At 34.3% G+C, this 24,946-nt stretch overlaps 1 protein-coding gene across 7 annotated transcripts in view; it reads left to right on the top strand.

Annotated features, from left to right (window-relative positions):
- The first annotated feature begins 502 nt into the window (after window positions 1-502).
- Window positions 503-24,946, top strand: part of LOC123559390 (protein kinase C-binding protein NELL1-like) — a 36,986-nt gene continuing 12,542 nt past the window's right edge. For 2 of the 7 annotated variants that reach the window (XM_045351149.2, XM_053552745.1), the window contains exons 1-3: window positions 503-2,314; window positions 21,630-21,779; window positions 23,407-23,927. In XM_045351149.2, the coding sequence (XP_045207084.2) occupies window positions 1,834-2,314; window positions 21,630-21,779; window positions 23,407-23,927 (1,152 nt within the window). In that variant the 5' untranslated portion in view covers window positions 503-1,833. The remainder of the gene's footprint in view (window positions 2,315-21,629; window positions 21,780-23,406; window positions 23,928-24,946) is intronic. The other 5 variants (XM_045351148.2, XM_045351143.2, XM_045351144.2 and 2 more) reach the window with 5 other exon arrangements.

The raw sequence follows: 24,946 nt of genomic DNA, 5'->3' as shown, positions 1-24,946 counted from the left end.
ATCAAACCAACAAATTCTTCTCGAACTCATAAAACTGTTGATAAAATATCATATAAAAATGAATATACATTTCTCACAGATCCCCATTGCACAAAATACCATAAGATATTGTAAACCTGTGTATAAAAATTATAACATTGCTCAGTAACCGAAAATGGCCAGCCTTACTGGGGCAGAAAATAACGATATTGCACAGTTACTAAAAAGCCATAGAATATCCATATATGTTATATAATAAAATAGATATATGGATGTTTTAACTGATTGACCTCGGCTGCCGATATAGTCAGTATTTTTCTCTCAGGTGAATATCACTTCTTATTACACAGCTGAAAAGTCCATAATTTAATACACCTCTCTTATATAATATGGGATAAATCTACTTTATATATAACGATATTACCTTTCTCGTACAGTGAATACATATAAAACAGTGATTACAACTGTATCTCTCTGCCAAGCATGAGTTAACACTAGTTGCGAACCGAACAGTAGCATGAGGTGTACCCGAAATAGTCAGTGGCACATGCACTACCCAACCAAACTCGCTTGTCTGGATGGGTAACGATGATATTGTACCGTTTAATACACTTTGATAGAAGTTTATCATCAAATCGCAAATCTTAAATCGCTCAAGTAGCGATTGTCGGACAGATTTGTTTAACAAAAATTGACAGTCAAAATTTTGAAGAGGTGGCACGCTTGTAAAACGCAGATAAAAATCGCGGTGTTGGCAATCTGTGGATTAAATCTAATGAGTTATTAATTAATGGTGATGATTATGTATTCAAATGTTAAGACGTGCTAGTGAAAGCGAAATTGTGTTAATTGATTTATATTAAGAAGTTATCGTTTGATATGTATAAACCAGCCAGGTCCTAAACCAGCCACGTTTTTATAACGGATTTTGATTTATGGGATATATTTTCTTTTGGATTTATCAGACTTACTTATTTTAAGTTATTTAGAAAAATGTGTCCTATATAAACCAGACTGGATTTTTAATTTTCATGGGTGTTTAATGATAAAACACCTGAAGAAATGTATGGCATTTTTTTTCTTCTTGCGCGAGATGCAGACAGGCGCCTTCGGTTTATTTTTGTATGAAATCCAAGAGCCTACAAATGAGCGTTTTAATTTTAGATGGAGAGATAGTGTAAAATCTTCAACATTAAATCTTCCACTAGGTTACATTTTTTTGCTAGTTGATTTGTATGAAATATAAACTTTCTTTTATACGATGTAATATACTAACAAGGGTACGAAAATCAGTCACTTTTCCCTATTATTTGTTAACGTGAACAAAGCGCTATAACGACCATAAATTTCGCAAAAAGGACAATAAACCACACAAAGTTAAAATGAAAATGTATTTTATACTGCTGGTGTTTCAATAAGGAGTGTAATATTACGTTTTAATATATATTTTATTTTATCCATATATCTAGCATTGGCAGTAAATCGTGCTTCCGTGGAATAAACGATGGTCCGTTTAAGAGAATATTTTTGATTTATTAGGCCCTACCGTCAGTGTCAAAACATTTGAAAATAATACTGTATACTTTTTCTTCTTTAGGCAAAAATTCTTAAGAAGCATTTAGACTCTTCGTGAAAAATAAGAAATACTATTTTTAAATTAGATCAAGTGGTTTATTTAGCTTTTATTACTGCACTAAATGTCATGGAAACCAGACGTTATATATTTTTCTACACCTGACGTTCACGTGTTTCGTCTGCATCTTGACTTGGACATTTGTGTAAAAAAAAGGAAGTTAGACTATGGTTATATCAAGTAAAGGATTTGCGGGCTATATTTTCGAATCGGGCTGAACAATGCAACGTCATGACGTTAATTTGACGTCAATCATACTACGGACGTTTATAATTCTACAGCTACTGCCTATTGTGTTCTCATGTATATATCTACTAAACGGATGGACGCCCATGTCAGTTGGGAACCGCACTGCACGTGCAGATATCGTGCTTTCAGCGCACGTGCTTAAGGCATTCAAAGAGAAACAATATCGAACCGAGGCTAGGACTTACACCGCCACTGTAAAATTGTTTGAAGTCTACAAAGGCAAAAAACTTTTGAGAAATATCCCTGTGAATGAAAATACACCAAATATATATAATATTTCTAATTTCGGTGACAGAAAAATGTGTTACGCTGACGTGACGGATGGGAAAAATTATATCCTATTTTTAACCACCTACAAACAAAGATTGTCTGCAAAATATGATGATATTTTCGGAGCTGCAACAAAATATACAGAAAACAACGTGCAGGCTGTGTTAGACCAGACCGGTACAGGTGAGTTTAATATTCATAAAAATGAACTGTTATATTTGTTTGTGCTGGCTAACGTTTAAAATATAGTGACGTAAAGTGTGCCATGTATAGAAAATAACCAGGAAATAGTTGGTCCGCACGACCGCAGTGTAGCATTTGTGAGAGAATTTCAAATCTGTGAAGTATGAATACGATAAAGGTTGTTTTTTTCTTTGCTTCATATGAAAAATATAGACCTTTCAAGATAAGATGACAATTATATTCTAATGTTATAAAAAATGTCTAATAAAATATTTGCATTTAGATGGGTAAACTTTTCGAGTTGAATTGGTGTTCATTAAAAGTACACAATATGATAGAATGTGATAAAATATTTTCATTCATAAAACATATGATTGATTTATTATTCCAAAAGCCATTACCCCCATTTCAATAATGACTTACATATTTGAAGAAAATATCCAAAATAGACCGATGAAAATTCAAGCGTTACAGAGGACCGGGTAATGTGCGCAAGGTCCATGTAACTAATATTCAACGAACCAGATAAATTTTGAGCGATAACATCAACATTTTATACAAGATAGGATCAATAAAATACCACAATAATTTAAGTAATTGAATCCATTAATATGCATGGCTGATAACTATCGACATTTATTGTCATGTAATTTAAAAACGCGTGAACTCATTTGAAAGAATGATTTCGTCACTGTTTAGTCATACAGACATATTATGACATATTTGTATATAATGAAATGTTAACATACATTTGTAGTTTCGTCTGCTGTTTGATTTCAGTTGCTTGGAGTTTGGGCCTAAGAAATGCCTTAAACTAATACAAGGCCTGCGTTAATTCTAAAATACACTCTCATTAATCCAACTCTCAAAATAAAATAACTTAATCATAATAAAATCATATAAAAAAAATATTATTTATAAAAAATGTTGTTTATAAATACAATATATAGCTCTAAAGTAATATCCATCTTGCATAAAGATAAAGATTGCTCCTATATCCCGCCCCACCCCACTCCCTGGCACCCCGCGCACCAATAAAGACATAATATTAAGGAATAATATTCCTGTCAATATGCCCATGCAATATTAAGGAATAATATTCCTGTCAATATGCCCGTGCAAAATGTTCTTAAAATGTTAATTAAATACTGCTGCGAGTTTACATGCTTAATTCGAAAATGTACATTATAATGCCAGCTTTCAAAAACCTACATTTTTCTTTTCAAATATATAATTTAATTTTAACGAATGAGTCTCTTAGACTTTGTGTAGGAAGGGACTCGAAGTAACAAAATGTAGTGTAGGGCGAACATCACTTCAAATCAGTGGGAGTGATTTTTAGAGTGCTTTATAACAACAATACCAGTAACGACTTCAGACATTTCTTACTGCGGCAAAACACAATACGTCCACCTCCCTATCGCGTTCATTCGTAAAAATGACGCACTACACCTATAATTGTCAAAAATGCTCAAAAACTGGTATACCTTGAATTTAGATCCGTCACACACAACATCTGGTTGTTATTATAAATCATTTTCAGCAAGTGTACTTCTAACAGTTCTAGAACTGTTCACTAATTGCACGTGACGTACCGAGCGCTAACATGTTGGGAAATTCCACCGTGGTAACTCATTGCGTTTAACTTGTCACCATTCTCAATTTGTTCCATTTGACGTCCAAATACTTTCTCGACGTGTGCCTTCATCATAATTTAGAGAACGGAAACGTGATTCGTGTAGGTGGGATTTAATGAAAAGAATTTGCTAGATATTCCAAATGACGACAAAAAGTAGATAAAGTTCCTAACTTACCTTTGAACAAAATATCCGCCATCAATTCTAAGTTATGTAAATTAACATACACACAATATAGTGCAGAAAAAAGAGGGTCAACAGTGATTATAGTAAAACCTGCATTATTCGGCATGTTTCAGGACAGCTTCTTCATGTCGGTAAAAGCAGGTTGCCGGTTAAAACAGGTTTTCAATATACCTAGCTTGTGGTGCACACTTATATGAATTTGTATGATATCTGAAGTAAATATTTCAAGTATTTCAAGTAAACATACAAAATTGAATGCAAATAACTCGATTCATTACTTGACAGAGCACACTGTCGCTTAAGAAAGTATTGCAATATCTATAAATATTAAAAGATCCTAAGTCGATGTTAATCAGAATGTATATTTTACGAGTATGTTATAAAGTACTGATTATTCTGCGTATCGAACGCAGTACAGAGCCTTTTTACATATATCAGTATTTAAACCCCTTAGCCTGCTAGCGACAAATGATTTTGCCTTTGCGACCAGTGCAGACTAAGATCAGCGCAATGCATGAGTATTTGCAGTTGCTTCTTGGTCAGGCACTGGTATGCGAGAACAGAATAGAGTTTAAAGGTTAAACAGTACACATTTATAAGGCAATACCGTCTTTTGAGATGTTTTTGAATATTTTATATTTTTTGGGGTGTTAATGAGGGACTGAGTGATTCCAACAAGAATATATCAGTAACCGAAACTTAAATAGAACCCCATGCACTAGATTCTTCTTGTGTAAGCAGTTCATTGAACATATTTTAACAATATTTGGTGCATCTCTTATTTTTCAACTGATATAATTTATTTCAGGGAAACATCTAAAATTTGTATTATAAGCCCTTAAAATATAATAAAATGTCGCAATCGAGTTGATTTTTAATTCAGTAACATATTTTAAACTCATTTTGCCAGTGCAAGGTATAATTATCAGAGAGAAAAAACAAATTAAATTGAAATAAGCTATCAAAATATCCCCTTATTTCTGCAAATCTACAAAAGTGGTCGCATAGTGTCTTAAGATTTAGTTTTGCTTTGTTCTCACGGTGATTTTCATTTGAAACTTTGTGCTGAAATCATTATTCTTGCTCACTAAGGGTGCAGTTTCATCTTCAACCAAATGGTGAATCTTTCAGGGGGAAAATCGTTTTGGTACTGAAATGGCCTCACTCAGTACATACAAAATTCAACTTGAGTTAAACAATTTAAATCCGGAGCAAGCAGCTCTTGAGATAATTTCTTTTCTTATTGATCAATTATTATGCTTCTTGTAATATTTTGTGTAAATGCATGTAATTGTTAAGGACCTCCCAGAACATTGATTTTTTAAATTTAACACGAGGTCCATTTATTAAAAAATATATATCTTTATTAAATGCGCGAACGTCTTTTTTATGCAGAATCAAGAGGGCCAGATTTGATCGTGTCTGTGTTTAAATGAATAGGAAAGTATGTTTACATTTCCTATTTTTTTTTCCATACATTTATATTTTCGTTGTAGCTAAAACTTATTACGGCATGCATGTCAACTGTTGCGACATTCATCTGATCAGATGCTGTAAATATATTGTTTCATGTAATGAAACGATGATATCAGATATTCCATTTTGTTAAAATCCATTTACAATGTGAGCGCATTGTTGCAGCCCCTTGTTTTATTGACTGAAATTTTATTTGAAATCTTAAAATTTTAATGTAATGTTCTTGTCAATTTAAAACGTACAGAAAACAAGTTTTAGTTCAATAAAAGGTATTATGACTACTAGGTTTTTTTTTAGTTTTTTGTTTTGTTTTTTGTACGGGTAATGGAATGAATTTAGCGTCACATAAAAGTTTTTAATAATATTTAAAAAGCTGAAATATGGCGAACAGTAGGTTAAAAATGTGCCATTCGTAAAATCAGTTTAGAAAATCAGATCAAGAATATCGAAAGACAGACTTTTAGAATGTGAGAACATTGTTTTTATTTTGTACAATGTTTTTCAATACCAGTCTTATTATTCGTTGTCTATGCCTTACTGGCAATAGGTATACTTCCAGTAAAAGTTTTACTCGGTATATATCAGTACTGCTTAAAGATATATTAAATTATATTAATATTAAATAGTATTACAGCTTACTTGATCTCAACAGACTTTGTAAATCTACAATTTCGGTTATAATGTGGCCGCCACATTTGTTGTTATGACCATCAGTTTCTTGCTAAATGTTATTTTCTATAATTCATTTCTCATATATTTGTCAAAGATTTGAATATTTGATTCTCGTAATAGAAAATGTTATTTATACATTGTCTTTGATTACCTCCATTTATTATTGTGGTCATATAAGAACACCTTTTCCACTGCAATTTTATATACAATATAGCCCTTATTTTCACATTTTATGAGCTTACCTGTTAAATTAGGGAAAAATAATAAATTAACCTTTCTTAAAGGTAAAATTCTTTGTTTCTTTGAGATAATTAACATACGTACCCCCGGACCCCACCCCACCCTCTGGATCCGCACATGTATAAAGTCATGTGCAGTATCAAATGTAAAGCTTTTCTCACAACGTAAACATGAATACGACGTAAATATGAATACGTCGCTGTATCTGCTTTTTACATAAAACTTAAGGACGTATGCTAGAATTTGATGCGAAAATTTTCCCAATAACAGAATTTCTTCAAACTTTGGATATTGAAGGACAATCATCTAAGAAAAAAACAAAAAATGCAATAAAATCATAGGTCACGGTATCAAAAAGAGTTATCTGCTCTTGAAAACGGCATTCCCTCAAATTGACGTTTTCAAGGGCAGATAACTCTTTTCGATTCCTCGGTGACTATGATTTTTATTGCTATTTTTAGGTTCTTAGATGGATTGTACCTTCATACAAACTTATAAGAAAATTTTGTTATGGTAAAATTTTCTCACCACTAATATACAGGGAATTCTAGCATACGTCTTAAAGCCTTAAGTTTGGCACTTTTAAATTATTACTTTGAAGATTTTTGAAGCCAAAAATTTATTAATTTGAAACAAAACATCGTGTTATATATTATTATGTTCTCCGAACATAGCTCAGTATTGCAGGAATATAAAAAAAGTGTTTAATTTAATGCAATATCGGTAGTTTGGTATTCTTAAATTATTAAAAACTGACATCAAAGACGCAGAAATGAAATAGGATACAGTCTTGTTTTGGGTTACTTTCATAATAACGTTTTCTTGTTTAAATACCTACGGTAAAATGAGAATTAAACGCTGATTTACCTACATCGGCGGCTGGGTAGATTGGATTTTAAATTTCTCACTACTTGACATAAAATGTTCAATTACATGCAACTATTCTCCTATTAAAATCTCATTTATTATATAAATAATACAATTTGGACATTTTACAAGTTCGATTAGTTTCAATATTAAAGAAGCTACGTTTTAACTATTATATTTTTGTATATTAAGTAGACATAAATACAACCTTTTATTTACGACTTGTTTTAAATAGAAGTCTTAAAATATTTCGAGACTCTAAGACTTGACTATCTTTGAGCGTTCCATAGAAATATAAGTATGTGTGTATTTCAATCATATAATGTACGTAATTTGTACTTTTTTTCCTATTTCATTCAGAGAGACTTTTTCATCCGGAAGTGATAAAGGAAATTAAATAGCTGTTTTAAAAAAACGTATACTGGAAAGTACAGTATTGGACACTTCGAGAATGAATGAGTATTCATAAAGATATTGTTATTTATGTGTGTATTTTTAATACGTCATTTTGGTAATTCAAGTACCATTTTGGCTAATTTGACTTATACTTGTATTGAATTCCTTGTCGGTAAATAGTCAAAACTATTGCCCGGTGTCCGATATGATATCAGAAGATACTTTTCTTTAAGTTTTGACATAAGCCCAGCAAACTTTAGTGTCAAACTATAGACTGGTCACTAGCATAAACTTATGACCGGCGAGTTATATAAGGAGTCATTAAATAAATACGTATATACAAAACTCATAAACTTTGTTTTAAAATACATGTATATTGAAAAAAAAATTAAGTTGAGGAAGAAAGTAAAATGTCTAAAATAGAACATTTTTACCTCCGGAAGAACGCGGTATAAAGGTACACGCTTAGTTATGTAACCCCGAAACAGAAACTGCATAAAACACACAGATAATGAATATCAAAAACACGATATCACAAAGAAATGCAGTGTTATCTGGTTTTTATTAAAACCAGTTTTAATTTCACCAGTAGTAGGAAACGAAATATTATACATAAACGCAAAAAAATAATGCATCGGTTTTACATTGCAATGTAAAAACTCATGTACCGTCTCGATGAAGAAAATAATTAAACATTTGTCCGAAACAGGTATGAGGTAAAACGGGAATGAAAAAGACTGTTCATTTATTTTTGTATTGTAATTGACATAAAATGATCTCCGTATTTACTAACCATTCATACAAATATGTACAAATAATCTCAGATTTCCCCTACTTCAATAGGCTACCCTGTCTTTTAGCTGTCTGACAATATTGACGCATTTTTAAAGTCTTTATGTACGTGCTCTATACGATTTGTCTCGAGTGATCTCTTGTGATCTCGTGTGATCGCTAACAGAAGATCCATTGATGAAACCCCATATGTGCTTGTACAATAAGTATTGTCTTTGTTGTACCGAAGTATGTAATCCTGAATAACTAGCATTCATTTGGGTTTCATCAATGTGAAAGAGGCGTTCCTAGATAAAACAATCACTTTAACCGAAGTAAGTCCCTGGGGGAGGGGAGGCATGCGTATTTTGTTTACATGTCTTTTCAGTAGATTTTGATTTTCTCTCATTAAAGACGACTAAAAGATAGATTCATGAACATATAATGACATTAATGTATACGTGTATTTTTAAATTTCTGATTTTCTGGACGCGTTAAGACACACGTCGGATCTGAAAGACCTTTGTGCTCTCTCTCTCTCTCTCTCTCTCTCTCTCTCTCTCTCTCACACAAACACACACAAACACACTCTCCTCTCCCCTCCCCCCCTTCCTCTCCATACATTTTTGTTAATATCCATGACTTTTTGTACGCAATGTATGTAAGGATATTACTTTTTGACTCATAAAAGTGAAAAGAAGACACCAAATGCTTTGATGGCATAATAATTCATATCTAATAACCTAAAGGAGGGTTTCGAACACAAGCAAGAACCGAAGAGCAAATGCTTTATGTGTTAGCGGCAAACGAGGCCACGGGTTTTAGGTCAAAGTACTACCAGCGCACGTGTATCACTACAATTATAGTAGTTGCATGCCTTCGGTAATAAAACCTGGTGCCACAAGCATTTTCTGTCTGAGTAATGTGAAAATAACTTAGATAATGGAAAAATTTAAATCCCCAATTGGTATAGAATTGATATAAGACATCGATTACATGTTAGAATAGATTAAAATATTGTTAACAAGTTCAAAACAAACACTACCGGCTATCCATATCACCCGAAAACAAACATTGTGCAATTGCTGATCTAGCGAGGAAACGATCCGTCAGATTATGGCGGCCAAGTTCAAACAAATTTCGTAAAATATTTACAGCCGGTTATGTACAAGAGAAATCCCACCGTTTACATTTTTCATTATTTTAGTCGCTTCATTTATACAGGGATTTCGGCAATTTGTTTGAATGTGTTCAATAAATAATGATTGCTAGATCTCAAGTTGGTATCGATGATCAGACCCACAGATAAAACAATGATGCATAATTAATTAAAATTGACTCGTACTAAGGCGTATAACGCAAGGTCGTCGGAAAGGTCATTTCTCCCCGCCAGACGTATTTTAAACCGGAAGTGAGCAGAGCGTTAAATACGATTTTTATGTCGGTGGAGAAAAAATTCTAGACACTAATAATAAGTAATTCACTTAACATTATAAAAGTCTTCATGAACGCACAAGCCTATCACTGTTTTATAGGTAGCTCAGACATATTTAAGGAAAATGCTCTTACACTGGTATTGGTTTTACTAAATTCCCTCTTGAGTTCATCTATTGAAACATTCGAGTAGGCCCTTTAAATCATAAAATTACTCTCGACAGGGGATTAAAATTTGTCAAATCATCCGGATTGTTCAGCATTCCATAACCAATTGACTTTTTAAACTGCTATTTTAAAACGAACTTTGAAGTTGTTCGTCAGGCCGGATATCCTGCAGAGTCTCTGGGCTATCTGCTACGTCACAGCAAGAAAGACATGCAGTAATCAAGCGTTTATTGACAGAGACATTCTCTAAGGCATGGTTACATCGGTTTATCAATTAAGAAAATGCGCGCATCAGGGATTCATCTTGATAAATGACATAAGCGTAAAGTTGTCAAGCAAAATTTTATCTGAAAAACATCGGATGAATTTTAATAAGTTATTTAAACAGTTTTGTAAAGGACCGTTTTGATATCCAAGAGTTTCTTGATAAAGCAAATCACTGAACGGAGAAAATTGTTTATTTACCTCGTCTATAAAAATGATGAATGATAAATTGCGATGAATTGATAAAATCTTTTCGTATATTAAATTATTTTACTCATGTCATTTACGATATGACAAAAGTACATAATTTTAAATATACACTAAATTGTCAAAAATATATTTCTAAAACTGGGTCTAAAGATGTTTTTTTTTTTTAAATCCATGCGCATTAAGCGCACATTAACAAAGTGCTATAAAGTTTGGTATATTTAAGACTGAAACTTTTTTGGGGCTTCCTGATAACATGGAGCAAGTATATTTAAAATCTTCCCCCCTGGTGATAATCTATATATTTTAAATTAAACTAACTATATATAGCACGTGTATTTTAATTTTTGTTTTGTGTAGAAAAACAGGATTTAGTGTACAAAAATCCTCAAATTAAATGCCAATTTAACATTCTCAGATAGTGAACTTCGTTTCGGCTTGAAATTTTTTAACTTTAGATAATTATCATGATGACCATCCCTTTAAACATGACGAGAAAGTTGGTTACTTATTCCTTATTCCTTTTTCGAATAAGGAATAAGTAACTAGGTACTTTTTGTTACTTATTCCTTATTCAAATGCGAATAAGTAACAGACACATTAACACCAGATAAAGTCTCACCTCCTACAAAAACGTGTTCTGAACACATTTCATACCTATTTCGCCAAGCAATGATAAAAGTCGAATAAGGAATAAGTAACTGGATTCATTTTGTTACTTATTCCTTATTCAAACGCGAATAAGTAACACACAAGTTTACAACAAAATAAAGTGTCATCGCGTTAACGTTTTCTTCAGCATGATTTAATTTTTCACTTTAAGACCTACTAAACGTGTTCTGAATACATGTCATATGAGCCGCGCCATTAGAAAACCAACATAGTGGGTTTGCGACCAGCATGGATCCAGATCAGCCTGCGCATCCGCGCAGTCTGGTCAGGATCCATGCTGTTCTCTAACAGTTTCTCCAATTCCAATAGGCTTTAATAGCGAACAGCATGGATCCTGGCCAGACTGCGCGGATGCGCAGGCTGGTCTGGATCCATGCTGGTCGCAAAGCCACTATGTTGGTTTTCTCATGGCACGGCTCATATTGTTTTCTCCGAGAAATGAAAAAAACTCGAATAAGGAATAAGTAACTGGCGTTATTTTGTTACTTATTCCTTATTCAAACGCGAATAAGTAACAAGCAAATGAATACCATATAAAGTCTCACCTCGTTCACCATTTCTTCAACATGATTTAATTACTCATTATTAGACCTACAAAACGTGTTGTGAACACATGTCATATTGTTTTCGCCGAGAAATGATAAAACTTAAATCATGCTGAAGAAATAGTGAAAGCGATGACACTTTATTTTGCTGTAAATTTGTCTGTTACTTATTCGCGTTTGAATAAGGAATAAGTAACAAAATGAATCCAGTTACTTATTCCTTATTCGAAGTATATCAGCTCTCGGCGAAAACGATATGACATGTGTTCAGAACACGTTTTGTAGGTGTTATAGTGAGTAATAAAATCAAGTTGAAGAAATGATGAACGAGATGAGTGTTATCTAAAGTTCATTCATCTTTTACTTTTTCCAGTTCTAATTATTCGACTTCTGCAATTTTCTGATGAAAGAAAAATGTCATGTGTTCGGAACACGTTTTGTAGGTTGAAAAGTGTGTTACTAAATCATAATTAAAAAAATGGTGAACGTGATATGACTTAATCTGGTGTTTATTTCTCTGTTACTTATTCGCGTTTGAATAAGGAATAAGGAATACGGAATAAGTAACAAAATGAAACTAGTTACTTATTCCTTGTTCGACTTATAATATTTCTAGGCGAAAAAAGACATGGCATGTGTTCAGAACACATTTTGTAGGTCTTATAGTGAGTAATTAAGTCACGTTGAAAAAATACTGAACGCGATGAGACTTTTTTTGGTTGTTAATTTGTCTGTTACTTCTTCGCGTTCGAATAAGGAATAAGTAACAAAATGAATCCAGTTACTTATTCCTTATTCGAGTTTTATCATTTCTCGGCGAAAACAATATGACATGTGTTCACAACACGTTTTGCAGGTCTAATAGTGAGTAATTAAATCATGTTGAAGAATGGTGAACGAGGTGAGACTTTATATGGTATTCATTTGCTTGTTACTTATTCGCGTTTGAATAAGGAATAAGTAACAAAATAACGCCAGTTACTTATTCCTTATTCGAGTTTTTTTCATTTCTCGGAGAAAACAATATGACATGTATTCAGAACACGTTTAGTAGGTCTTAAAGTGAAAAATTAAATCATGCTGAAGAAAACGTTAACGCGATGACACTTTATTTTGTTGTAAATTTGTGTGTTACTTATTCGCGTTTGAATAAGGAATAAGTAACAAAATGAATCCAGTTACTTATTCCTTATTCGACTTTTATCATTGCTTGGCGAAATAGGTATGAGATGTGTTCAGAACACGTTTTTGTAGGAGGTGAGACTTTATCTGGTGTTAATGCGTCTGTTACTTATTCGCATTTGAATAAGGAATAAGTAACAAAAGTACCTAGTTACTTATTCCTTATTCGAAAAAGGAATAAGGAATAAGGAATAAGTAACCAACTTTCTCGTCATCCTTTAAACTAACATTCTTATGAAATACGCTGGTTTTTCTTATGCAAACCGTCGGTTAACTGGTCCAAAGACAAGGTCATTTATTTCGAGACAAATGTACTATCATATTTAAAACATAGGAGTTGCGTTTGAAAAGTAGGAGTTGCGACTTTGTGTTTGAATTCGGTATAATGACAATAGAAAATGTACTTTTTATGGTTATATTCGCCAATTCCGCGACAGAAGTTTTGAAAACTTCTTACTAACTTTGCAAGAACTAAATGTGTTAGGCAGTACTATAAAAGTTTTCATAGATAGAAGGGTGTGCTTAAACTGTGAATATTTTTCTTTATTTATCTAGTTTTATTGCCAACGAGTATTTAATTTGGAGAAATCCATGACTATTTTTTCTCATGAAACTTTTAACTTTTTGTGCCCCCACTATGAGTGGTGGGGGCACATAGATTTGGTCTTGTCCGTGCGTCAGTCCGTCCGTGCATCTGTGCGTCCGAAAAAAGTTTGTGACACGCCTAGCTCAAAAAGTGTTAAATTGATAAAACCATGCGGTAGTCTTTATCATGATATGAACTTGCGCATCTTCTATTTTTCGTCTGGCTCCGCCCCTATTTCCGGAGTTATGGCCCCTGAAACAGTCAGAAATGCACATTTATACCTTGTGACGTGCCTAGCTCAAAAAGTATTTCATATAAATTAATGAAACCTTGCATGAGTCTTTATCATGATATGAACTTGCGCACCTTCTATTCTTCGTCTGGCTCCACCCCCTATTTTTAAAGTTATGGCCCCTGAAATAGTCAAAAATGCACATTTTCACTTTGTGATGCGCCTAGATCAAAAAGTAATTGATATGAATTGGTAAAACCTTGCATGAGTCTTTATCATGATATGAACTTGCGCACCTTTTATTTTTCGTCTGACTCCGCCCCCTATTTCCAGAGTAATGTCCCCTGAAATAGTAAAAAAAATGCACATTTTCACCTAATGACGTGCCTAGCTCAAGAAGTATTTGATGTAAATTCATGAAACCTTGCATGAGTCTTTATCATGATGTGACCTTGCACACTTGGCATTCTTCTTGAGGTTTTAGCGCTAATTAAAGAGTAACGGCCCTTGAAATAGCAAAAATAGTGGATTTTTTTATTGTGATGTTCATATCTCAAAAAGTATATGGTCTAGAATAATGAATCCTTTATTATACGTCCGAAGGGACGTATTATGTTGTACCCCCGGTGTCTCTCAGTCCGTCAGTCTGTCCGTCTGTTCGCAATTTCGTGTCCGCTCTGTAACTTTTTGGCTCATTTGAAGGATTTCAAAGAAACTTGACACAAATGTTCACCACATGAGGACGACATTCAGAGCGCATGTGCTGGATGGCTCGCTTCAAGGTCAATGTCACACTTAGGGGTCAGTAGTCATATGAGTGTGTTTCGTGTCCGCTCTGTAACTCTTGAACTGCTTGAGGGATTGTAAAGAAACTTGGCACAAATGTTCACCGCATTGAGGCGACGTGCAGAGCGCATGTTCTGGATGTCTCGCTTCAAGGTCAAGGTCACACTTAGGGGTCAAAGGTCATCGCTCTGTAACTCTTGAACCCCTTGAAGGATTTCGAAGAAACTTGACCCAAATGTTCACCACATCGAGACGATGTGCAGAGCGCATGTTCTGGATGGCTAGCCGGAAGGTCAAGGACACAGGGGTCAAAGGTAATACCTTCTGGCGTATATTGCTCCGCATTGCGGTGCTCTTGTAAAAAATGTTTGTTGAGGTTATACCCCCTTCAGACTGCAAACATTTGAATTATTGCCCCTTATTTGTGACAAATGTACAAGTGGGGGCACACCCTGTGTCCTACAGACACATTCTAGTTAATATAAACATTGACATTTTTAGATATTGAACTAATTATATGTTATATTGAAAAGTTCATAAGGGTCGACCAAAAGTTGTTATAAAAGTAACAAACATATTGCTGTAAAAATGACTGAAATTTATCTTTGAAAATTCCGCATCAAAATATTTTTGTTGAGTTTCTGTGAAGTGTTTGAAAACTTAAGTTCTTCTTCCACATTTTCATGTTTTTCGGAATGATATATTGCTTATATCGTCAAATGTAAAAAAGAAGTAGAAAAAAGAAAAAGAAAACTGACGAAAGCCTCCATAACGAAATATGTGAATTAAACATTCATTATTTTTCAGTGTCATAAACATCACACTAATCACTTATATCAAAATACTATTTAACCAAAATGTCATTTCTGTACAATAGGTTACATTTATTTGAGAATTCTTTTTTTTCTTTCAGTGTCGTTTTTATGTATTATATTGAATAACAGTGCATAAAGAAGACATAAATCACGAGGCTAACAGAAAAGCGACATATAAAAACTTAACTTGATGATTAAATACATTTTTTTACATGTTGTGAAGTGACAAACTAAATAGGCCCAACTTGGTCACAAAATAAATTAAAGTTATGGATTTATCGTGTAATAGTATCAACATTAGATAGTTTCTATCATTGGTCGAAAAGCCTCTATAAGGAAATTTAAATAAGCAATTTGCTTAAATACAACGAAATAAACATCTTAAACTGTATCTTTTATGTGAAACTCATTCCCATCCATCAGAGGTTCGTCAAAATCCCGTTCATCCGGGGAACCATGGGCGAGAATGGTGAAACAAGATAGCTACACATAACATTTTATTCTTTTAATTCTTATAAATAGTTGAAGCTTCCAATGCCGCTTTGATAAAAAAAATTCACATTACTACATACTGTTTACACCACTTGACTGTTCTGTTCATAACACGTTAATTTAATCATACTAACGACAGAACTTTAAAATCACTGTGTTAAAGGATAATAACTTAGACTGGCTATACCAAAATATGTTTATCATTATCTTTATTACTATCATCGTTTATCATCATTATTATTATAATCATTGTTAGTCATTATTATTATTACCATCATCATCATCATCATCATTGTTTATAATTACTATCATTATTATCATCACTATTATCATTATCATTATCATCATTGTTTATCATTATTACTATTAATATTTTTATTGTTTTATCATTATTATTATTATTATTTTCATCATTGTTTATCATTATTATTATTATTTTCATCATTGTTTATTATTATTATTATTACTATTCTTCTTCTTATTATTATTATTATTACAAGAACATTGAAAACTTCGCCACCTCATTCTAAAACGTAAAAAGTAAAGATTTTACATTTTTGACATACACAATGTGCCATTATGGCATACGGTGTGATTTAAATTGGCACATTTTGAAAAAGAAAATGTGTTTATTTTACATACAAAGTCGAATAATCTTTAGCTCGTGGACACTAGATTGTAGATATGAATATAAACTCAGTAGAAAAAATCACTATAGAAACGAACAAATGTTTATTATATATATGTGGCCTGAGTAAAGGAAAGAAAGAAGGAGGGGATAAAATTCCAGCCGTTTCCTTCCCAGCAGACGCTAACAAAAAAGTAACATTTGTGTGTAATATATAATTTCAAACTGAAAAAAAAGATACCCGGGCGGGGCGTATGTTCTCCGTGACGATTTGATAAAAGACATTGTGTCTGAAATCATTCGTCCTCCACCTCAGATAATTCATGTGGGGAAGTTGGCAGTTACTTTCGGAGAACTCTGGTTTGTACTGGTCCAGAATCCAGGAACACTGGTTAGGTTAACTGCCCGCCGTTACATGACTGAAATACTGTTGAAAAACGGCGTTAAACCCAAAACAAACAAAAACAACAACAACAACAAAAAAAAATAGATATGAGCCGTGCCACGGGAAAACCAACATAGTGGCTTTGCGACCAGCATGGATCCAGACCAGCCTGCGCTTCCGCGCAGTCTGGTCAGGATCCATGCTGTTCGCTAACAGTTTCTCCAATTCCAATAGGCTTTAAAAGCGAACAGCATGGAGCTTGACCAGACTGCGCGGATGCGCAGGCTGGTCTGGATCCATGCTGGTCGCACACCCACTATGTTGGTTTTCTCATGGCACGGCTCATATGACGTTACTTACACGCACTCGCTCACTTAAAAGATGTCATTTAAGTTTACGAGCATCTTAATCATTTATAAACATTCTCTCAAATTGATCATCAATTACATTATCCTATACAAAATGTTGAATTAAGAATTTAAATAACTATTGCCTACTTCAAATTCCTTAAGGGCTCTTAAGTATTCTAAATGGCGGACTTTTGTCAACTTATTATTCATAACAGCTCGTTGATTTCAATGATGTTTCTTTCAAGTTCAGGAAAGGGTGAGTAAAAAGTGTTTGCTTTGCATTGGAATATAAAAGAAATATTTAACGAATAAAATATACTTAATGCAAAGGGGGACAGAGGTCCGTCAAAGCAAATAATCGAACGGCGCCTGTGGTAGCCAGGCTGTTTTAAACCGTAAAATAGGATTTTAATAGATATTTCCGCAAATAGCTGGGTTTCAAAGTGCTATCTGGGGTCATTAATTTATTTCGTGAATGATTTCGTCTATTGAGTTGAATAAATTCTATTCCTTTTGTTTGATAATTTGTGTGTGTTCCCGCCACCGAAGGTGATGCTGGTTGCCTTGAAAAATATTAGTAATTATGTTGCACACATTTACTTAATGGCTTCCGGTCAATAGTTAAAACCATTGCCCGAGGTCCTCCTTAACACAAAGTTGAGGTCCAACGTCATGACGTCGCTGCCTCAGGTATTTACTCTTTTATACCCACCACATGACTATAAAATATTGATGTAATTTACTATATTTACATTCACCCTATTTCCATTGAAAATTATGACGTTCATTTCATATAAACAGCAAAAGGAAAGGCGCGAAAGTAACGTCAACGCTGCACAGAGATAACGGGCAGCTGCTTTGACGACGTCCGCGTATATAGTCAGGGAGAACGTTCCTGAGATGAACATCGAAAAAAAGAGTTTCATTTCTTAGATAAAATGAATGTAGATGTCGCAAAGTTTGAGCTGGTTTGGGTCCATCCTGATCAAATTTCTGAGAAGAAACAAAGAGCCTGACATTAAAAAAATGGTAAAAATAGAAACTTTGCATACATGGCAATTATAGCGAAAAAGCTGTAAAATGTTCACAGAATTAATGTATCTGTCTAATGGAAAGAATATAGCAAACTCGAATTTTGAATATCGAGTAATATTAATTTTCATAATGTTAAGCGGCAAGTGATTCTGTCTTTGCCACCAGTGCAGACCAAGCCAGCCTGTCAGGGACGTGGAGGCTGATCATGGTCTGCACTGTTCGCTAATCAGTCAGTAAATTTTCAGTGAACACCCCATTGAATGATAAGTGGTATTGTCCAAATCGAATGATGGGCTAGTCTTTTTTAGAATTGTTAATGAACTGTACGTCCTGTTATGATGACAGCCTGATTTTAAGACAGATACATTTGATTATGTCAATCCCATCTCTGCCATATCTGACCTTAAATTAAACACATAAAAAACAATTGACAGGATAGCGTTTACAATTAGACATGGATGACTCCTTACAATGTTTCTTTTGTTTTGTGGGGCTATTTGTGACACTTTGGGTTCATTTGAAACAGTTAGCTGTTCGTGGGAATCATTGCATGCCGATCGTATTGTATGACAACCTACTAATAACCTAACATCAGGAAATGTAATACAGTTATACTAATGTTTGTCAAAATTGATATCTTTATATATGTATACATCTTTCTTTCTGTCTCCTCTGTGTACATCATATTGTGTTACAGCATAAAACACCATTATGAAAATAAATAGCCATTCTAAAAGAATTACATGAGACTATTTACGATTCAACATCAGTAAAATTTCAACATGTATAACAGAATGGTTGCTAATCTTGAGACTGTTTTAGAAGATGGAATAATGTAAAACTTTAACAGAAAAAAGGCAATGTGTTCAGTGCACATCACATAAAAGCTATTTGAAAGGTGTGTGTGTGTGTGTGTGTGTTGGTGGGGGGGGGGGGGGGGGGGGGGGGTAAGGTTAAAACTGGTCAACATTACAATGCCACAAATACATAATAAAGAAATGGCAATGCAGCCATACCTAGAGTAAGATTTTCTGCTAAAAGAACAATAGATATATTGGTCTTTTATCTACATTGTATTTTTACCCCTCATTTTTAATGAACTTTCCTCATTTTTAATGAATTTTTCATTTACAAAAAACCTATAATGAAATTTAAATTGAAACAGATATGGATCTAATTATTCAATAGCCAAAAATGAAGTTTAGGGGTTGAGGTAGAATGTGGTCCGGGCCCATTTAGTGACAGCCATATTCTGTTCCGCCATGCGGAAGAACATTTGATATAATGCATTGTATCTGGTTATTTATTCTATCATAATATAACGACGATCGGCAAAAAGCAGACGACATTCAGCAGGTGTCAGAATCATCAAGTTCTGTTAGATTAGGTTTTTGTGATTTATCTTGTAACTGTCAGTTTCATTGGTTTGTATATATTTTATAATGAAGAAAACATCTTTGCATTTTAATGAAATTTTTAGTTGATATTTGAAAAGTTTATTGACCGTGACGCATCTTATGCTCCATCTAAATTGATAAATTATGAGATACTTTTTTGTAATAAATTCAAGGTGTTTGAAGACGACTTGCAGCTAAATAACCGTAACACCATAAACGTTGACATTTAATGTTCAATTCACATGTTTTGTCATACAAAAATGTAGCTTGTTTTTATATAGAAGGCAATGATTCTTTACAAACATTTGATGCACAGAATGTGCACATTTTATCAGCTTGATTCACATGTTTTGCAGATGAGTTTTTGCCAAGTTTTATTTATAAGAAAAGGCACCATTAACCAATAACACATAAGCAATCCAAATTTATATTTTGATAACAATTTTGCAAAAAAGAGGCGCATTAGATGACAGTTTTAACGAACAAGAGAAGTAATTTACGGTATTGTTAAATCATACATATAGTCTTCTAATTGTACCAGTTATGAGTAGTAAAATATATAAAACATGGTCATCTCACTCGAAGACTATCACTTTATAATTCAGGGAACTCTACAATGCATACTTAAGTTCAGTGTGACTGTTCTTTTTGCATAATTATGTTGTCTTATCTAAATAGTGTGGTCTAAAAACGGTTGAATCTTCATGTGAGAGCATACGGAAGGTCCATGGTTCTACCCAGGTGCCCTCTCGTGATGAAATAATGCACGGAGGGGCACCTGGGGTCTTCCTCCACCATCAAAGCTGAAAAGTCGCCATATGACCTATAAATGTGTCGAAGCGACGTTAAACCCAACAACAAAAAAGCGATTGAATTAATCTAAGTGTGGTTGTCCCAACCAGCTCGGTTTCAAAATGCCTGCCTATTCATTTTTCTAATTAAAACTTCCAGAGACCAATTTCTTGACTGCTAGTTTTTCACACTAATCAAAAGAACCAATCACCGATAACGACGATAAAATGGGAATTAAATAGAAGTATAAAGACACGATATATGTTTTTTGGTCAAAATGGAATATATACGAAAAATACCATGCATGTTTTAAGCTTCAGGTCATTGTCAATATTTTCCGGAAAGTGGCTGAGAAAGCCACCCAGCCGGGTTGAACAATATCTGCGGTTCTACTCAGATGTCGCTTGTGTCTGAGCACCGGGATACATGGAGTATTTCCTCAATCATTAAAATTGAAATGCTGTGTTAGTTGTTCTTGTTTGTTTTTGTTTTGTTTTGGGTTTAACGCCGTTTTTTCAACAGCATTTCAGGTTTAACTCCGTTTTTCAACAGTATTTCAGATATGTAACGGCGGGCAGTTAACCTAACCTTTTTCCTTTATTCTGTACCAGTACAAACCTATTCTAAGTAAGTAAGTGCCACCTACTGTCCCACATGAATAAGAGGTGGAGGACAAATAATTTCAGACACAATGTCTTTTTTATCAAATCTTCACGGAGAACGTGCCCCCCGCCCGAGTATCGAACTCACGACCCCACGATCCGTAAATCTGATCTCTTACTATTTAGCTAAGCAGGAGGATTTGCGTTACACGTAGCACTATAAGATATGTTTGCTGGGTTTAACGTCGCACCGGGAGGAAGACCCCAGATGCACCTCCGTGCATTATTTCATCACGGACGGGCACCTGGGTAGAACCACCAACCTTCCGTAAGCCAGCTGGATGGCTTCCTCTAATGAAGAATTCAACGCCCCGAGTGAGACTCGAACCAACATTGGTGAGGGGCAAGTGATTCGAAATCAGCGATTTTAACCACTCGGCCGCGGAGGCCCCACACTGTAAGATATGTCCATGAATCGACAGGATGTTTATGTTTCAGATGCCGCAGATTGGTTGGAGTGGTCATCATGTTCCAAGTCTTGTGGAGGGGGTGACCAGGTGAGGAAAAGGAACTGTACACTAACCAGGTCCGACAACTGTGATACGGCCACGATGGACCGGAGATCTTGCAATAGTTTTGCTTGTCAAGGTACACAGGCATTCAGTCTACACATAATAACGTCTCTACAAGATATGAGAGTTTCGTGTCTAATTTTGTGATAATTGATATAAGATATTCTAATATGCTTGTCTCTGTTAAAACACTCTTACGCTAGAATGACGTCACGTTAACATGCGGTGACGTCAAAATTTTTGTTGCGACCAAGAAAGAGCGCTACTATATTTTATCTACTATTTTAGATTAAGAGCATAATTATTAGAATCGAAATAATTTGTAGCAAAACCGTGTTTTAACACTATTTATACACTCGGGCAGTAATACGTCGTACAAATAATTTCACTCGGGCTGCGCCCACCTTGAAATCATTGAGCCCGACGTATAACCGCCCATCGTGCATAAATTCTGTTAAAACACTCTTTTGCTCTAAATTGTTTCTTAATTATTACAAAATGAATAGGAACTTATACTGCTGTGATTATAAAGAGTAAATGTTTTCTTGACTTCATCTTTAAACAATGTTTTCGCTAACAAAATTCAAGTAAACGATCCATTGATTACTTTTCTGCAACAGCCAACCTTAAAGGATAGGCATGCTAGAATTTTTTTTAATGAAAGATCTGCCATTTACAGCTTCATTGACGCACCAGCAAGAGTTCGTTGGTCATTTGTTTTCTGGTTTTCGCTTCGGTTTCCATGTAAATAACGGAGTTGTGAATTCCAGGGAAATTCTGCAACCTCTCATATACAGTAAAACACTCCAATGTAAAATGTATCAGATTTCAAAATCAGAATGCATTATGTTTCTCGGCATGCATACACAAGTGTGTACAAATCTATCAATAATATGTATGAAAGATAAAAAAAAACTAACTATAGGCCTACACCAAATATTTCAAAATTGTAACTGACATTGTACGGTGATTAAGTGCGTTTATTACCAGACTAAAACAAAGGTGATCTGTTACATCACCGCAGACTGTATCCTATGTTTGTAAAAAGTTACACTCTTTGTCCTATAACTGAATCGGCAAAAGAAATCTGTTATCATCTTACCACAAATGTTACTATCAAGTCTTCGTTTTAACCAACAGAAGATATTTTATCTGCCTCAGATACTTTTACCTGTAAGAATAGTTTCAAATTTGAATTCACTTTTACCGCATAGACACTGACTGTGTCATTTTGTTGCTACAGTCAAGTTACATACTCCCAACGGCATGAAAAGAGACTGTCCAGTTACCAAACTTCATTAGTCAATTAAACATTATTGTACAAAAAGGTCCATTTAAGTTTGAGATGTTTCTATTGGCCAATAGACGTCACAAGCTGGCCCGACATATTTAATATCGGATAAGTAGGCCTAAACGGTCCGATATGAATTATGTGCTGGGCCATACGAAATGGCTGCCGTATCGCTAAGTCGCCACAATTTCTGTGCGCTAACGAGTAAAGACCTCTTAATTCTGTCTTCATTATTTGGTTAGTAATTGGCGCCTCGGTCGATATTCATATATCTCGCAGTGAACATTTTTCATATCATCCTCTTAGGAATGCAATATTTATATAGTGTATCTGTCACATCATTGCTTTGCTGTCACCCGATATGGATTTCATTTGACAAACCATGTAACCATATAGTATTTTTATTTTTCAGAAGCGCACGATTTGCTGTCATATCTTGGCGTGTACAAACTACCTCTTGGCGTTTATCACGTGCATGATCGACCAGGAGCTTTCAACATAACCAAAAGTGCTAAATTATACTCACCTTTGACAGAAATATATCAATACACACTACCTCAAGATTTCTCCATCATGCTTTCAATCAAAATCAGTGATACATTTGAAGGGTATTTCTTTACTCTTAGTGACTTGGCGGGCAAGCAAAGAGTAGCATTTAAGCTTGCCAGGAAACACGATCACAGTGTTATACGTTTCGAGTACTATGACGACAAAGACTTGGCCGGTGAAAATGCACCAGAATTCGAAATGCAACTTAAAGAAAATTTTTGGCATCGATTTGCATTTGGAATTACTGAAAATTCAGTTGAACTCCATACAGACTGTGATAAAGTTATTACCAAATCAATTCCGAAACAAGACCGTTCTCCATTGAATAGCAACCTGATGATGTCACTTGGGCCCTACTTTGCAAGATATGGTGAGAGCTTTGAGGTTAGTTTGTTTCAACATTTTTGATCTCTTAATTTTTTTGGTGTTAATATTATTACATAACTCCTTATATAAACCACCAGTCCATAGAAAATGGTTTTTCGGTCACTTGATAGCCAAAACTGTTGTCCGAGGTCCGAAGAAGCCAATAGTGTCTACTGACCAGCAAGTTATTAAATTAAAAAATCAAGGCCCCTGAGTGGTTTGTCGTTTAATTTATCACGGTTCAGAGTTCAGATGCGCAACAACTAAACCACAAGGGCAGTTATACAGAGCTTGAATTTCTTCTTTGTTCAACTAGCAATCAAATCTAGCCATGTTAGAATAAGAGTTTCACGCTTGACATCTAAATAAATTTTCACAATTTTATTTCTGAAATTTTGACATAATATTCCAGTAAATATGTGTTGAATATAGACCAGCCATGTATCACAGACTTTTGATTATGAGTAGTCTTGCAATAATTTGTGTCACTGGCCGGTATATAGGTCATCACAGATTTGCTGAGCTGAAGTAAAAAAAAATTGAAAAACCAAAAAAAAAACCTTTAAATTATTTTGTCTAAATTTCATGACAATAACACACTTATTAAACAGCTCGCAAACTATTTACTGTTGGTCCAGTCATTCGTTAAGTGTTTACTAATAACCAATCAAAGGGAAACAACTCTGCTATGTATCAAGTATCAGGACCCATAAGGGCATGTGACATGCATATCAGATGGCAAGACAACTGATACAACCAAGTAAGTTTTTTTCTAATATGGAGGATAAGACAGTATCCCTTATCGACCAGAAAATATTGAGCATTCCATTCTCAGCCATAAGGTCCCTTCCCAAAGCATAAAAACAAACCGCGAACGACCAAAGGATGGAAAACTCAACACTACCTGGCCAAACAAAGAATCCGATTCATTTACAGACACACCTGATCTTTTTACCAAAAAGTCGACATTTTCAACAGTTTGTCTTTACAGTTGCTGTTCACTGATAATGAAAATTTTACAGTATTTGAATGTTCAA

This window comes from Mercenaria mercenaria, chromosome 10, assembly GCF_021730395.1.
Source record: "Mercenaria mercenaria strain notata chromosome 10, MADL_Memer_1, whole genome shotgun sequence".
In the NCBI taxonomy this organism is placed as follows: Eukaryota; Metazoa; Mollusca; class Bivalvia; order Venerida; family Veneridae; genus Mercenaria; species Mercenaria mercenaria.
The sequence above is the reverse complement of the archived record's forward strand: the minus strand, read 5'-3'. Positions and strand labels throughout refer to the sequence as shown.